This window comes from Schistocerca americana, chromosome 4, assembly GCF_021461395.2.
Source record: "Schistocerca americana isolate TAMUIC-IGC-003095 chromosome 4, iqSchAmer2.1, whole genome shotgun sequence".
NCBI classification, from domain to species: Eukaryota; Metazoa; Arthropoda; class Insecta; order Orthoptera; family Acrididae; genus Schistocerca; species Schistocerca americana.
In genome coordinates this window covers 372,625,240-372,642,278 of record NC_060122.1, presented here as the reverse complement: position 1 = coordinate 372,642,278, position 17,039 = coordinate 372,625,240, and the positions used below count along the sequence as shown (strand labels likewise).

The following is a 17,039-nucleotide window of genomic DNA, read 5'->3' as shown; positions in this document are numbered from 1 at the left end:
TATTTTTACGCTGGGTCTTGCCTAGGGAAAACTGCTATCGAACGATTACATCGATGGGTCGTGTGAAGAATCAAAGTGTGTAGGATCTTTGGTAGTGTTAACTCTGCCGCGTGGAGCGCGGGCAGAGCAGGGGAGTCTGGCTGGAGTAGCGAGTGGAGCAGGTGTGTTGTGTGTAGCTCCCGCGAGTTGCCGCGCTTTCGGGGTTTGGCAGCATGTTATTGCGCTCGACTTGCGATAATAGTTTCTGACATGGTGTCGCGGACGGGAAGCATTAGCTGGCGCACATCAAGAGCCCGTTTCGTCTGGTGACCGTGTTGAGAAGAAGGCGCGCCAACATCCAGCTTCTGCAACAGCGACGGCCGACAATGAGTGACTGTCGCCACCTCCTCGATCGACGGCTTCAAACCTTCAATCAACCAACAAGGAAGACTGGAAGCACGTAAAGTTTTAGAACTGTATGGCAGACCTCAGCTTTTCAAATTGTTCCATTTGCCTCGCAAAATTACAGCAACTTAGCATGAACCTTTGTTGCTCATTGTCCCAATTGCATTACCAAGCAGGGTCCCTTCCTTTTCCGAAATCAACCCGAGTGTCGTTGAAATTCAGATGCCAGCATTAAAGTACAATCATTCCATTTCACTGCTTTAATTTCAAAGTTCAGTTTAAGTATTCATAGCTGGCTACAATATTTAGATTATGCAAGCACAAATTAAGAGTGCGAGTTTAGTTACCGTATTTTAGCTTACCTGTGACTGCAGCTCAGCTTGGTACGTACTAAATCTTACTATTGTTAATTGTTCAGAATCATTTAATTCAAGTTCAAAGCTAAATCTCTTATTTCTAAATTGCGTAGATTCAAGTAGCTTTTGAAATGATTGTTGAGGTAGTCCAAGACTAACCGTATTTTACTGAATTTCGATGTGCTTAAGAAAGAAAGCTTCTTATTAATTTCAGTCACTAAATTAACTTTCAGTTTTCCGGTTTTATTAATTCTTTTGCTAAATTAAGTCAGAGTGCAGCGAAAGTTATTACTTCTGACAAACTTTCAGTTTTCACACTACACATGTCAACCTTCAGTTGTACTACGTGTTAGCATTTTTTCCCGTTGTATTTCCTTCCTGAGCGTCAGAAAACTTACTCCTTAAACGCATTTGTGTGAATTGTGTAATCTCATCTCCACAGACCCTACGGTCACAATTTGAAGGGGGCGAAGCATAGCGCATTTGAGTCGCTCATTTCCAAAACGTCCTTTATCCAATTTTTGTGAAAATTGAGTTATTGTTACCATAGCACTCATCAAATTTTTTTACATCGTATTAAACTATATTTTTCGTTCAAAACTTCCTTTAAACCATTACAAATTAATAATAAAATCATGAAATATGCCTATTTAGTTTCAGAATGTCCATTATTCTATCCAACATGGCGGACTCATCTACCGTTAATTTTTGTAACAAAACGACCTATATCCTTTGCCTTTTTCTAAGCAGTGTGTCATTTTTTTTCAAAAGTGACTTACACACAATGCAACTACCAACCATTTTAAAGAATAGGGTAATTTAAAATCATTATATAAGGTATTTTTCTAGTGAAACGTGTTGTGGTAGAACTGGCGGTCAGCTGAAGCTAAGTTTTGTTTACTGTTGACGATAGGTTACGTTTTTTGTTTATTGTGAAGTTGGTGCTTGTTTTGTGTGTTCACCAAGGCGTTTTTTCTAGTTTTTGTTGTCAAAATTCTTACCAGTAATTGAAATTAGGCTGTTTTTAAGCGTCCTTCTGCGTTTAAAGTGAGCTTCTTGTTTTAAAAGTGTACTGTACAGGCAGTTGATAAACTTTATGGTTAACCAGTGGAGGAACTACAACCTCAAACTACTGAATAACAGGTTATGGAGGGACCGAAGATAACTCCATGCCAGAAGAACAAAGGAAGGAAACTAATAAAGGATCCAGACAAATGGAAAAAGACAATAGAGAAGCGGAAGCTCTACACGTCAAAGACTTTGCCAAGACTACCACATTGCCTTCATTCTGATCAAGTTTTTAAGTGTAATCAGCATGCAATGCAAGATGTTCGTAAGTTTCGTAGATGCTTTAATTCTTCCAAGAATAAAATTGTTCGGGATAACAATATATTTAAATATACACCTAAACGGAGGAGAACTAATGAAGATGAACGGAAACAAATCACTGAAAATTGTAATCGCTATCTAATCCCACATATCAAATTTGGAAACACTTCTTTGGTTCGGGTATGTAAGAAATCCTTTTGTGGTGTACTTGGTGTTAGTGAGAAAAGAGCTCAACGAGTTTCTAAGAGACATTTCCACTCTACTAATCTAGCTGTAGAGAATAGAGGAGGAGAGAATAAGTCTAAGCTGTTTGAGGCTTAAAGTCATTCTGTAAAGTCATTCATAGAGAGCCTCCGCACACTTGAAAAACATTACTGCAGAAACACTAGAATTACAAGAGAGTATTTTTCGAGCCCTCTTTCAATAAGTAAGTTTCACAAGGCCTACAATTCAAGAATGGAAACTGATCTTCAAGATCCATATTCATATTTTTATGTAATATTTGTCAAAGATTTTAGCCTAAGCTTTGGCTCTCCTGCTGTGGATAAGTGATCCAAATGCGTCCAGTTTCAGTTGAAATTAGACAGTGGGAACAAATCGGTTGAAATTGATTTCAGTTTCCACAAAAAAAAGGGCAGAAGCATTCTTTAATTTACTGAAAACTGAAAATGAAATCACCCTATCCTTTGACTGTCAAAAGAATTTGGTTTTAGGCAAAATCCCTGACCAGGCAGCTTACTATAGTCGACAGTTCTATTTATTTAACTTTACTATCTGCCAAGGTACATCTAAAGATAAGCAAACAAAAGACCATGTTTTTATATATCACTGGATAGAATCAGACTTCAAAAAAGGTTCGAATGAAATTGCATCAGCAATTTTTCATAGGCTAAATAATACTTGCTTGGAAGGAGTGACCAATGTAAGGCTTTTTGCGGATGTTTGTGAAGGACAAAACCGGAACAGCTCAATGATGATTATGCTTCAATACTGGTTGATAAATGAAGCGCCACCAAATATTAAAGTCATTGTTTTAGTATTCCCTGTACCAGGTCATTCGTATATGCCGCCTGATCGTGTATTTGGCAGAATTGAAAAGGATAATCAAAATTATGACACTATTATTAAGCCTGAGAAATACACTGAAATCTTTAAGGAATGTGGAACTGCTTTCAGTATGACTGAGACCTGTAATATTTTTGACTGGAAGAAGGTACGCGAAAATTACCAAAAGAAACCTGGATATTGGCACTTTAAATTTTCAACTGCTAAAAGATTTATTATAACACTAGGCAATGTGCCAACGTGTGAAGTACTTGTTGCAGGTGAACCTTGGTATAACACCAATCTCTGAAAGGCGAAAAAATACTCAAACCTGGATTTAAAGTCCAAAACTTTGAACTACCGTTATTACTACCAGGAGTACAGTAAAAGAGTTGAAAGTGACAGAAGTCAAGAATCTTCTGGCTCTTCACTCTGGGGAAAACTGGACACAAAATGAAGACCTGGCCTCCTAAAAAATTATTATATTCAATCTAGTACAGAATAGACCTGAAGAACAACCTGATGATGAAAACGCTGGTGGACACATGGGCGATGAAAATGGCTTTCAGTTACTTCACAGCAGTTAATAGGACAAATCCAGATTTAAATAAGTAAAGAACTACCCTTAAGGCGCTTTTAAAATTATGTTTCCTGTAATGTGTGTAGGTTTAATGTAATGTTATTTTTTAATAATTTTCTGGTAAATGTATGTTTCTGTCTGTTTCCCAAACTTATCCAGAAATCATTTCAGTTGGTTTAAAAATACCTACAGATATGGATTCCACAAAAATTAAATTATATACCTTTACTAAACAAACACTGTTTATAATTTTCCCCTATTTTCTTTTTGAAACTGTCTCTTATCCAATGTTTTTATTTTCAAAATGTCTCTTCTCCATATTCTGGTTCCAAAGCGTCCCTTACCCAAGAGTTTTTTATTTACAACAAAATTTTGAAATAATTTATTTTTATGATGTTTTTTTAATAACAAAAATAGATAACTAAGAAACATGCAGAAAAAATATCAAGTTTATAAATACAACAGAAATTGTTAAATACGTTTTTTCCTAATTGCCGAAATTTATGCCGATTGGATAAAGGACATTTTGGAACTAAGCAACTTATTTGTAGATTCCTTACTTGATAGAGGTTCTTGAAACTTTGTAAGTAGACTTTCGATGGATACGTGAAATCTCTTTTCAACCGTCTGCCAATTCAGGTTTATCAGAATTTCCGTGACTTCTCCGTGAGTCATACGGACTTGTCACCGTTCTTCTTTGTATACGAGCAACATTCCTTGTTAGCCATATTTGGTAAGTACCCCACACAATTGAACAATATTCTCAGGTGGGACGTGCAAGTATATTGCAAGCAGTATTCTTTGCAGAGTGAATATTGCCAGTTACCAAGCAACGAACAGAAGTATGCCGCCTCCTATGAGCGCTGATACGACAACCCAATCATTCCTTTATCTGCCCCGATAATATACTGCAAAGACGATGTTTACGTCTCAGGTACTTTCCACAGACCTGAGGTGACAAAAGTCATGGAATAGCGATATGCACATATACAGACGGCGATAGTATCACATACACGAGGTACAAGAGGGCAGTGCATTGGCGGGGCTGTACTCATTCATGTGAAAAGTTTTCCGATGTGATTGTGGCCACCCGAGAGGAATTAACAGATTCTGATATGGGGGAAATACCAAATTTCAGGCATTACCTCTCACCACTGACAGCGCAATGGCCTACGACCGTCACTTAACGACCGAGAGTAGGGCCTTTACATAGAGCTGTCAGTAGCAAAACACAAGCCAAACTACGTGCAATAACCGCAGAAATCATTTTGGGACCTACGACGAACGTATCGGTTGGAACAGTGTGACGAAATATGGCGTTAATGGGTTATGGCATCAGACGCCCGACGCGAGTGCCTGTGCTGACATCACGACATCGTTAGCATGGCCTCTCTTGTACCCTTAACAATATAGGCTGGACCCTAGACGACTGGAAAATAGTGCTTCGTCAGATGAGTCCCGATTTCAGTTGGTAAGAGCTGATAGTCGGGTTCGAGTGTGGTGCAGACCCCCGGAGCCATGGATCCAAGTTATCAACAAGACACTGTGCAAGCTGGTGGTGGCTCCATAGTGGTGTGAGATGTCCTCTAGACCGACTGAACCGGTCATTGGCTGGAAATGGTTATTTTAGACTACTTGGAGATCATTTGCAGCCATTCATGGACATCAAGTCGGTGATGTTCGGCTACTTGCAGACAGGCTATTTTCAGCCATTCATGAACATCATGTTCCTAAAGAAAGGTAAAGTTTTTATTGATAACAGTGCGCCATGTCACCGGGTCACAATTGTTAGCGATTGGATTGAAGAACATTCTGGACAATTCGAGCGAATGATTTGGCCACCCAGATCGCCGGGAATGAATCCTATCGAACATTTATGGAACATAATCGAGAGGTGAATTCGTGCACAAAATCCTACACCGGTAGCACTTTCGCAATTATAGATATCTAAATATGGCTTAATATTTCAGCAGGGAACTTCCAACGGCTTGTTGAGTCCGTGCACGTTGAGTTTCAGCACTACGCCGGGAAAATGGACGTCCAATACGATATTAGAAGGTATCCCATGACTTTCGACACCTCAGTGTATAAAAAGCATTGAAAAACATGAAATGTACGTTAAATGTAAAGAATACGTAATGAAGGACCAATTAACTCTTTAAGGTTCATTGAATCCCCTCTGCTCTACATTCAAAAATGTTCAAATGTATGTGAATTACTAAGGGACCAAACTGCTGAGGTCACCGGTCCCTAGACTTTTACAATACTTAAACTAACGTATGCTAAGAACAACACACACACACATGCCCCAGTGGATTCGAAACTCCGGCGGGAGGGGTCGCGCAATCAGTGACATGGCGCCTCTAACCACGCGGCCACTCCGAGCGGCTGTTCTACATTTTTAACGTGCTTGCTGATCAGCTGCAAAGATAAACAGCAGATACAAACTGCAAGTTGTTGGAAATATAACGTGAGAGTAATATCTAGGTAGAAAACAATTAGAAGACAATGATGTGTCACAATTGGCTTCTTATTTTCATACAATTCATTGGTTTATTAATTTCAAGTAACGAAATTTATTAACAGTTCACGAACAGAGATTTGTCTTGACAAGAGCAGTTACCGTTCAAGCAGTATCGGAGAGGAATCGCAGCAACTCCCAACCATCGACTTGGAAACTGGTTCCCATTCAAAGAGAAGTTAGCAAATTATGACATAACAAGGAAAAAGCAGCGAACTTTTTTCGGAACCATGTTGGATAAATTTAGGCTCTTGTAAACGGGAAAGATTGCATGACCAATATACTGATAGCATCGTACATTTTGCATGGTTATCACTAGAATAAGAGATATTAGGAAGCATAATGACGCATATAGATAGTATTTTCCCCTGACTCAACACGTTAATTGAGTAGAGCAATACTGGTACGAAATATGCTCCGCCATCCAATTTACAGTAGGGTGCCGAGTGTGTACCAAAGGGAGAGCCTCTGAATGCAGAAGAACGGTTTACTGACTTTTTGTGAAATATTATAACCAATAAAGCAAACAGATAAACTGAAGAAATTCAAGGACTGACGAGTGCTACCGATATTACATCACTAGCGTAGAGGGCACTGGAACTTGTTACTATGACATACCTGTAAGCCACAAGTCCGTGGTAAAGAGTAGTTTAGTATATAAAGTGTGGTGATGTTGAAGTTAATTGTTTGTTGCAGTTGTCGAAAACTTTTGTCACTTTTGTCAGATATATTAATTGTTTAATTTTGTACAAATAGAAAAATATTTATGATGTTAAATAATCGATTTGAAACTGGATTGTAACTTCACTGAAGAACTGACCTAATCTTGTATGTGAGGGTAGACTTTCCCGGCCTATACTGCTGATGAAACCTTTTCGAGTTTCCGTCCTGGTGGGTGCGTGAACTCTATTAATGCACGTACATATGGAATGGCCAACTGTCTAGTCTCACTTCTGAAACCCATATAGGGACACTGCAGGCATCACATGAGGAACTCTGAGCAGTATATGGCCTTATTGAAGGAGATGCAGCTGCCGAAGGATGATCCGCTGGTGATCTTCGACGTAACATCTCTTTTCACACGAGCAGCATTTGAAGAAACCTTGGTACTGTTAGCACACCATTTTGAGCCCTAAACGGTCCAGTCTACTTCAAATTTGGTGGAGAGTTCTACGAACAAGTCGATGGAGTAGCCATGGACTCACCACTTGCTCTCGCAATTGCTAGTTTCTATATGGCGCTCTTCGAGGGGATAGCACTAAAATATCTGCACGGCTGAAACATAAATACTTCTTCTGTAACGTCTAAGATACCTTCGTTGTGTGGTAACATGGGAAAAAGGCCCTGAACGAGTTCCTGGACGACCTGAACAGCATCCATCAAGACATACTGTTCACGATCGAAACAGAACAGAATGAATTTCTTCCATTTTTGGACATTTAATAAAAAGAAAAGCAGACGGTAAACTGGAACACGCAGTCTACAGATAGAAGGCTCACACGGATCTGTACCTTCGTGCAACGCGCTGCCGGCCTCTGTGGCCGAGCGGTTCTAGGCGCTTCAGTCGGGAACCGCGCTGCTGCTACGGTCGAAGGTTCGAATCCTGCCTCGGGGATGGATGTGTGTGATGTCCTGAGGTTAGTTAGGTTTAAGTACTTCTAAGTCTAGGGGACTGATGACCTCAGATGTGAAGTCCCATAGTGCTTACAGCCATTTTTGCAACGCGCTGTCATCATCAGGCGAGGTGGTACACGGATTCGGTAACGATTCTAGTACACAAGGCACGTTCCATTTGCGACAAAGACAGCTTTTCAGCTGTGCTTCAACACCTTAAAGATGTGTTTCACCAAAACGGGTACAGCGAACCGCACATTATACGTGCACTAGAGAGAACTAATTATACGGTCGTCCGCAAAGAAGAGGTAGAGAAATAGGAAGAGAAACCCGCCTTTGTACAGTATGTTGGGCTTCCCTTAGGAAAACTGAGAGAATTCTTGGAAGAGACGACGTCAAGGCCATCTTCCGACCACCACGAAAAGCGAAAGATACGGTTGAGTCGGTAAAGGACAAACTACAACTGCAAAAACCAGTATCTGTATATAGCGTCCCTTGCGAGAGTGAGAACCAATAAATCGGGCAAACACCTAGCACATGGCAACGCTGCAAGGAGCACATTACATGCGTACTTCTGGGGCATAAAGATAAATCAATAGTGGTAGAACATAGCCTCAACGAGGAACAAACGTTCGAGTTTGAGAAAACAAAAATGTTGTGCCGAGCTAACGGCTTGTGGAAGCGTCGTAAAAGTAACAATCTAGATAAGGCTCCATGACTATCTGGTCAACAGGGATGAGGGCTACCAACTAAATTTGGCGTGGTACCCTGCAATAGCAGCTATGCGCTATGAGCGCACTCAGCAGCCAACATTCGCCAATCTGAGCAGACTGAATGCTCCGAAAGACGTATGGCGGTCCGCGTCCTGACCTCCTCACGATTTCATGACCTCTCCTTATCCACGTCGATAAAATAACCATCACCATTATTTTACCGACAGCCACCCACTGCAGGGACACTAAAGCATGTACGTAACTACGAAAGCAGATGGTGCCTGCTATACATCAACTCAGGCGATGTAAGTTTCCCATGCTCATATTCATTTAATATGTATACTCCTAAGAACTTCTGTGTGGTGTGTAAGCACAGGTTACGCATAAGTGAATTAACGTCTGCACTGAGCTACCTTGCGAAACATTACAATGACTTTGTTAAAGAATAGTTCTGAGGAAGACAAGCACAATTCTCCTCCTTTTCAAGCATCACTTCACCTACCAGTGGTTTCCATTCTTGCTCACATCATTCTTCATAGAAGTGGAATTGGTTCTGCCGTTAGCTTCATCAGGACTCAACAGGGTGTGAAGCGCGTACATGTGTTTTCCTAACGGGAAAGTCTTGACATTATCTTAAAATGTAATTCCCTGTTCAGACACTGGAGATCACGCGCTGCTCTACACCTACATCTATATCTACATACAGATTCCACAAGCCACCATACGGTGCGTGGCGGAGGGTACACTGTAACACCACTAGCTTCCTTCAGTGCTCCATACGCAAACAGAGCGACGGAAAGACAGCTATCTGTCTGCCTCCGTACGAGCGCCAATTTCTCGTGTCATATGTTCGGGTCCTTGCGTGAAATGTATGTTTACGGCAGTAGGATCACTCTGCAGTCAGTTTCAGATGCCAGTTTTTTTAAATTTTCTCCGTAGTATTCGGCGTAAAGAACGTCGCCTTCCGTCGGGGTATCCTCATTTGACTTCCCGAAGCATCCCCGTAACTCTTGCGTGTTGTTCGAACGTACTGGTAACAACTCTATCGGCTCGCCTCTGAATTGCTTCAATATTCCCGAAACACTCGATCAGTACTCAAGAGTAGATCGCATTATCGTCGGAAATGCGGTCTCCTTTACAGATGAACCACACTATCGTAAAATTCTCTGAATAAACGAAGTCGACCATTCGCCACTATGTCACTGGATGCAATACTAGGAGCATTTGGTCAATACATCATTCTACCAACCATCGTCAGTGTTCGGTTCTCGAAGCAGCGACTTCATTTTCAATTGGTCTCAATTGGTCTCGTGATGCTGATTTCACCTCGTTCCAATCCTCCCAAAAAGAATAAACTCTTGAGACTACCGGGAATTGTACTCACATATTCTTCAGAATGTTAGCCACTACAATCATTCCGCTAAATAGACGGATCTCCTCATTACGTAACCTCGAGAAAAGAATTCTCCAATGTCGAGTCGACTGCCCTGTAGGCATCGAAGTGCAGCTTTATCTTATACCCGTCTCTGACACTAGCTCAGAGATAACGGATAGTGAGAATCAGGCGTTGTGATCAGTAGCACGCTGCGCTACCTTACAGTATAATGTACAGCTGTGTCATCAGCCGTGATGGCTCCCGTCTCGAAGTTTCAGCACAGCTTGGGGAAGAAACTGTTGGAATGACAGCATCTTTGGAAACAGAGTTCCATCTGGGGAGTAGAGTGCAAGGAGCACTGTGACTTACGGCGTGTAGGCCATTCTACTGTAATATACAGCATACTGCGTATGTAGCACATAACATTCTATGCTTAAGACTGCGAAATGCTGACCAGTGGTATCAGCGTTGAGTTGCTGTAGACTGGGCTGACGTAATTATCAGTGATGTGGCACCTTACACGTGACAGCAAGGTGACGTGAAACTGAGTGTTCGTGTCTCATTGGCTGTGAGGAGTCCTACTATATATGGAAGCAAAGCGAATCCCAGACCCTGATTGGTGGAGAGGATTCTTTTTGCGGCTAGCAGGCCAAAAACTCGGTTGCGGGGCAACAGTGAGTCGAGCGGGGACATACGGTGCTGGTGGATGCATGCCGAACGCGGTCGTCACAAACTTCTAAAAAACAGTTAAATCTTAAAGTACGACGCGGTAAATTGGAATCCAATCGCGATGATGTCGAGAGACTTGGTCGTGAGCGTGTATTAATGTTTGTACGATCGTAGTGTATCATTTCACTTATGTGTTGGATTTAGGAAAATGGTACAACATCTACGTACAGTGAAGTCTGGAGTACACCTGGATTAATATCCAGCACCAAAGTTATTTATGGCGTTATTTAACAGCGAATAGTCAGGTCTTTTCCAGACTCCTCTTGGTATGACTTTACAACACACAGTACATCAGCGCCACGAGCCAGCGGCCTGCGCTACCTACTGCGAAGGAGGGACAATCATCTACACAAGATTCCACGTAGGAGTTAATATACATACAGTTTATGTGATGTGTAAATGACTTCCAACAGGAGCCTTCCGTGTATTGTCACTATAACACAAATATACACCGTAGCGTGCCTTACTTGGTAATACTGGCGCCTCGTGCTGAGGGCGACACTCACCCAGCGCCTGCTGGAGCCCCTCGTGGCTGGTGGTGCCGATGAGCCAGGGCGGCTGGTCCTGCAGCTTGCGCCTGCCCAGGGCCTGCACCATGTCGGTGACGGGCTGCGGCACGAACGAGATGTTGCGGCCCAGGAACGGCTCCGTCACGGGCACGAAGGGCCACGCCGGCCGGCCGAACCCGTCCTGCAATCAGACACGCGCACCTCCTGTAGCGTCAGAAAATTTCTCACTGTTACAACGGAGCGACGGATAGGAACTCGACATCGTAGCCTGTCAGGAATTATCTCAATAACTCACTTTCGACTAGAGATACAACGATGCATTTTGAAAATAAACGGGTATTCACTGGACAAATATATTTTACTAGAACTGACATGTGATTACATTTTCACGCGCTTTGGGTGCATAGATCCTGAGAAATCAGGCCGTAATAACGGTCTTGATACGCCTGGGCAATGAGTCAATCAGAGATTGGATGGCGTGTACAGGTACAGCTGCCCATGTAGCTTCGACAAGATACCACCGTTCATCAAGAGTAGTGACTGGCGTATTGTGACGAGCCAGTTGCTCGGCCACCATTGACCAGACGTTTTCAGTTGGTGAGATATCTGGAGAATATGCTGGCCAGGGCAGCAGTCGAATATTTCCTGTATCCAGAAAGGCCCGTACAGGACCTGTAACATGCGGTCGTGCATTATCCTGCTGAAATGTAGGGTTTCGCAGGGATCGAATGAAGGATAGAGCCACGGGTCGTAACACGTCTGAAATGTAACGTCCACTGTTCAAAGTGCCGTCAATGCGAACAGGAGGTGACCGAGACGTGTAACCAATGGCACCCCTTACCACCACGCCGAGTGATACGCCAGTATGGCGATGACGAATACACGCTTCCAATGTGCGTTCACAGCGATGTCGCCAAACACGGATGCGACCATCATGATGCTGTAAACAGAACCTGGATTCATCCGAGAAAATGACGTTTTGCCATTCGTGCCCCCAGGTTCCTCTGAGTACACCACCGCAGGCGCTCCTGTCTGTGATGGAGTGTCAAGGGTAACCGCAGCGATGGTCTCCGAGCTGATAGCCCATGCTGCTGCAAAAGTCGTCGAACTCTTCGTGCAGATGGTTGTTGTCTTGCAAACGTCCCCATCTGTTGACTCAGGGATCGAGACGTGGCTGCACGGTCCGTTACAGTCGTGCGGATAAGATGCCCTGTCATCTCGACTGCTGGTGATACGAGGACGTTGGGATCCAGCACGGCGTTCCTTATTACCTCCTGAACACACCGATTCCATATTCTGATAACAGTCATTAGATCTCGACCAACGCTAGCAGCAATGTCGCGATACGATAAACCGCAATCGCTATAGGCTACAATCCGCCCTTCATCAAACTCGGAAATGTGATGGTACGCATTTCTCCTCCTTACACGAGGCATCACAACAACGTTTCACCATGTAACGCCGGTCAACTGCTGTTTGTGAATAAGAAATCGGTTGGAAGCTTTCCTCATGTCAGCACATTGTTGGTGTCGCCACCGGCGCCCACCTTGTGTGAATGCTCTGAAAAGCTAATCATTTGCATATCAGAGCATCTTCTTCCTGTCGGTTAAATTTCGCGTCTGTAGCACGTCTTCATCGTGGTGTAGCAATTTTAATGGCCAGTAGTGTACTTCTGTCACTGCTTCACGTGTCCTCAGCGCCGTAGGCATCATAAATCTCGCGTTGGGCAGTGGTCACAATATTTGACTCGTCAATGTATTTTGGCCCCTCTAGAGGCGAGCTATTGTATTTGGCGAGGGGATTTCAACATATAGAGTATATTAGGACTGCAAATATGTATCTACAAACAAATAAAGAACTAATTACGTAACTTTATTTTTTGGAGGTTACAATTAAAATTTTAAAACAACGCTCGTAAGGTAGCTGAACAACCAAGTTATTCCACTGTTTGGGAAATTCAGCTGTTTCGTTACTGTAAGTAATATATCGATTTCAACTCTACTTGCGCCGCACTCAAAAAGTGTTAAAATCTTCACATCTTTCCGTGGCGTGTTGTCTGTCAATAACCGCTTTGATTAATTGGTGTTTTCGGGGGACAAACTGACATTTACCGTGGATGTTATAAGTATTAAGATAATTTGTCAGTTATTCATGTCTGTCTCTAAGCCGTTCTCCGCAAATACCCTTTTTCTCAGATGCTTAGGTCGAGTAAGACATGCGGCGAAGTTTGAGGATATTTGAATGTAACAGAGAGCTCCTGGAAAGTTGAAGAACAGAGTCGGTCGGTGAGTCGTTCCTGGGGAGATCAATTGAGAATGGCGTTGCCCAAAAAGCTGGGCTTCGTAGTCGAGTGCCAGTCTTGGTAAACTATTAAGTTTTACAACAGCAAAAATATTGCTGCAGAGTGAAATATTTATTCTATAGACGTTGTATCTGCTTATTATTAATTCACAAAGGAAACTATGAAAACGTAGTGAACTATGTACGACTTACAGTATATTAAAATAACAGCTCAATAAACGAAAAAGTTATTTACGCTAAATAAACAGAGCATCGCTTTTCACTGTTGAATGAACGGTAATAATTCACAAAACTGGATTCTCACTCTTTTTTATACTCTCCGAAACATCATGCTTTGGTGAAATCATCTGTATCTTATATGATTCACTTAGTACCTCATGAACATTCCTCTTTGGGGTCCTTCATGAAAGTCCTCACATTATTCATGTACTTCGCTATCCTAAACCATTAGACAGCTATTGTACTCACTACATTCGCGCTCAGCAAGAACGTGGTTCAAATTTCCTGATTTAGGATTACCTTGGTTTCTCTCAACGAAACAGTGAAGAGGGGGAAGTACCCTCCGACACACACCGTAAGATAGCTTGTGGAGTACAGATTTATATGTATATCACATAAAGTTGTCGTCCATGCACAGTTAATTCTGTATTCGCAGCTTGCTACACAAAGTTTGATTAAACAGAAATAGAGAGGTATACACAGTTACTGTGTATCAACTCTGTTTTACTTACAGCTGTTAGACAACGACCTTTAATACGAAATCTGTTAGCTGCTCTGCGAGCAATGGACAGATGCATGTTGAGAATTGACCCAAGAGACGTACAGTGAGATGAGGAAGGGGTGGGGTGTATGTGTGTGTGTGTGTATGTGCGGGGGGGGGGGGGGGGGGGAGGGGAATATGCAGCAGCCACCAGGTAAATGAGTGGTATGTGGACCAAGGGCGTTCTTTGGTGGCTTCCAAAAGATAAGAAAAGACAGGGACGTCGACATAATACAAAGTGGATAGATATTATTAGATTAGTATGGATGAGATCGCAATGCATAGAAATGTACATAGAAGACCTTTATGGCTATCAAATGGCTGCTACTGCTTCTGCTGCAGCTGCTGCTGCTGCTGACTATGATGGTATGATGATGTTAGTGGTGGTGGTGGTGCTGGTAACGATGCTGGTTGTGGTGATGGTGGTGATGAAGATTTAACAGTCGTAACAGTAGTTACCGTGATTATCTGGTCGACCTCTCTAACAACGTGAAGAAAACGAGTTACTGAGAAACTGAATTTCGCTACCTCTGTTGTCTTAAGGCAACGATTTTCGCGAACCAATCAAGGAAGATAAAGCAGTAAATTTGTGATGAGTTTGTGCAGCGATCGACAAGCTACGACTTGCGGGCAGGATCCAGCCTTCGACGTCAGTTCATCAGACCTGACTGCGGTACTCGCATTTGTTTGATAAAACGTATGTAATGCGAGAAGTTGTGATACAATTTACATTTAAATATTGTCTTTAGAATACTAAGAGATCTCCCCACAACACTGCAAATCTCCAGGCTCCTATGTTCAAAGCTCAGGAAGCAGTTGGCTCAGTTGCGGTAAAGTCCTCTAAGGAGTTTTTTTACAATCTCCGAAACAAAATATTTGTTTTCTCATTGAAAAAGATAGAGCTGATCCATACCTGTCAGATCCTGCCTGACTGTCAAAATTCTCATTTTTGGTCGACATCACACCCCGTATGAATGAACTTAACTTGATGCTTCAGCGAAAGGATAAGCACTATGTGATCTCTACAGAATCATCAAGGGATTTCGGAGAAAGCTGTCATTGTCTGCACCACAGTACGTAGGAAAAAAATTTTCTCATTTTCTCTGTTTCAAAGGGTCTCAAGCTAAAATCCCAGAAAGTGTCAACCTTGATTTTTCGAAAAAAATTATTCGTAAGTTGGAGCACTTTTTGGAGAACCTTCCAGATCTTGACAGAAATTCTTGTGTTCCAGAATCCATTTGACACTAATCTTAATGAAGTGCTAGCTGAACTACATTTGGCACTGGCCGATTTACAAGCAGATGAATTGTTGAAAGAGAAGCACAAAGAAAGACAACTTGGCGAATTTTACTGATGCTTATCCGATGTCGAGTTTCGAAACTGAACAGATATCGCTGCTCCCGATTCAGTGTTTGGAACAACTTATGTCTGTGAGTAAATATTTTCAAAAGTGCAGTATGTTACGTCTGCGCATCGAACGAGAGTTTTTGATGAACTGTTGAAAACAATTCTCTTGATTGGATGCAGCAATACCAAACCAAACATTGATGATATCTAGAAAGCCAAGCGTCAGTTTCATAAATCTGCCCCTTCCATCAGGATCCCCATACTTCATGTAAATTTGCAAGAGAAGCGCTTTCTGTAGTCAGCGCTGACCATTGACAGAATGTGTAACGACACGGTAGTTTGAGAGATTCGGATGAAATGAAATGTCGTGTGGCTAGGGCCTCCCGTCGGGTAGACCGATCGCCTGGTGCAGGTCTTTCGAGTTGACGCCATTTAGGCGACATGCGCGTGGATGTGGATGAAATGATGATGATTAGGACAACACAACACCCAGTCCCTGAGTGGAGAAAATCTCCGACCCAACCGGGAATCGAACCCGGGACCTTAGGATTGACATTCCGTCACGCTGACCACTCAGCTACCGGGGCCGGACAGAGATTCGGATATGAGCACACTACATCCGATGCAACTATATTTTTGCTAATATCATCTTTGACAATTTTCTTAGTAAGTAAATATGTTGGTTGTGCTTGTCTTTTGTGTATTTCATGTCACTCACCTTTGATTAAGATAAAATGCTAAACTTAGTTTCTCGTATTTCCTTTTTTTTTCTCAGAGCGTTCGTTCCCGCTTGCAAGTACTGCACAGAATGACAATGCGGCCAGCACTCGTCATTATGTCTGTTGTCCGGCCCGCTGTGAAAAAAGGTAGGTAACTTCTGAGTTAGTGGAACACGTTTCTACGATACTTCAGGTACCTAGGTTGCAAAATTGCCAATAACGTGGCACGTAATCAAGAAATAACACAAGGATAGTGTTTGCAAAAAAAATGTTTTTCAGGATGGGGGCGGTAAGTTAAATAAACCGTTAAGGAAAATGTTTCCAGGACACGGCGTACTGGCAGAATTAGAGCTGTGCGGACGGGTCGGGAGTCGTGCTTGGGTAACTCAGCCGATGGAGCACTTGGCCGCGAAAGGCAAAGGTCCCGAGTTCGAGTCTCGATCCAGCTCAAACTTTTAATCTTCCAGGAAAATTCAATTAAGGAAAAATTTAGTGAAGTGTTTTGTATGGACTGTTGCCGTTTACGGTGTCTATACATGAGACGTGCGTCTGGAGAAGAACTGAAGGTCTGAAACGCACAGATAAAATATGGAATGAGGCTGTGTCACAAATGGTGAACGAGAAAAGGTAAATACTGAAACCAATTTAAATGAGGAAAAGAAACGGACTGGGACACTGCGTGAGAAAAGGCTGCATTACGAAAGAAATACTAGGAGAATTGTTGACTTGAAAGAAGGCCAGAAGTAGAAGAAGTTACC

The 17,039-nt window shown here is 42.4% G+C and overlaps 1 protein-coding gene across 1 annotated transcript in view; it reads right to left on the bottom strand.

The window, feature by feature from the left end:
* The window catches only part of LOC124613493 (venom carboxylesterase-6-like), a 150,489-nt gene that overhangs the window by 27,122 nt on the left and 106,328 nt on the right, over positions 1–17,039 (bottom strand). The window contains exon 6 of the mRNA XM_047142201.1: positions 11,152–11,335. Coding sequence (XP_046998157.1) covers positions 11,152–11,335 — 184 coding nt within the window. The remainder of the gene's footprint in view (positions 1–11,151; positions 11,336–17,039) is intronic.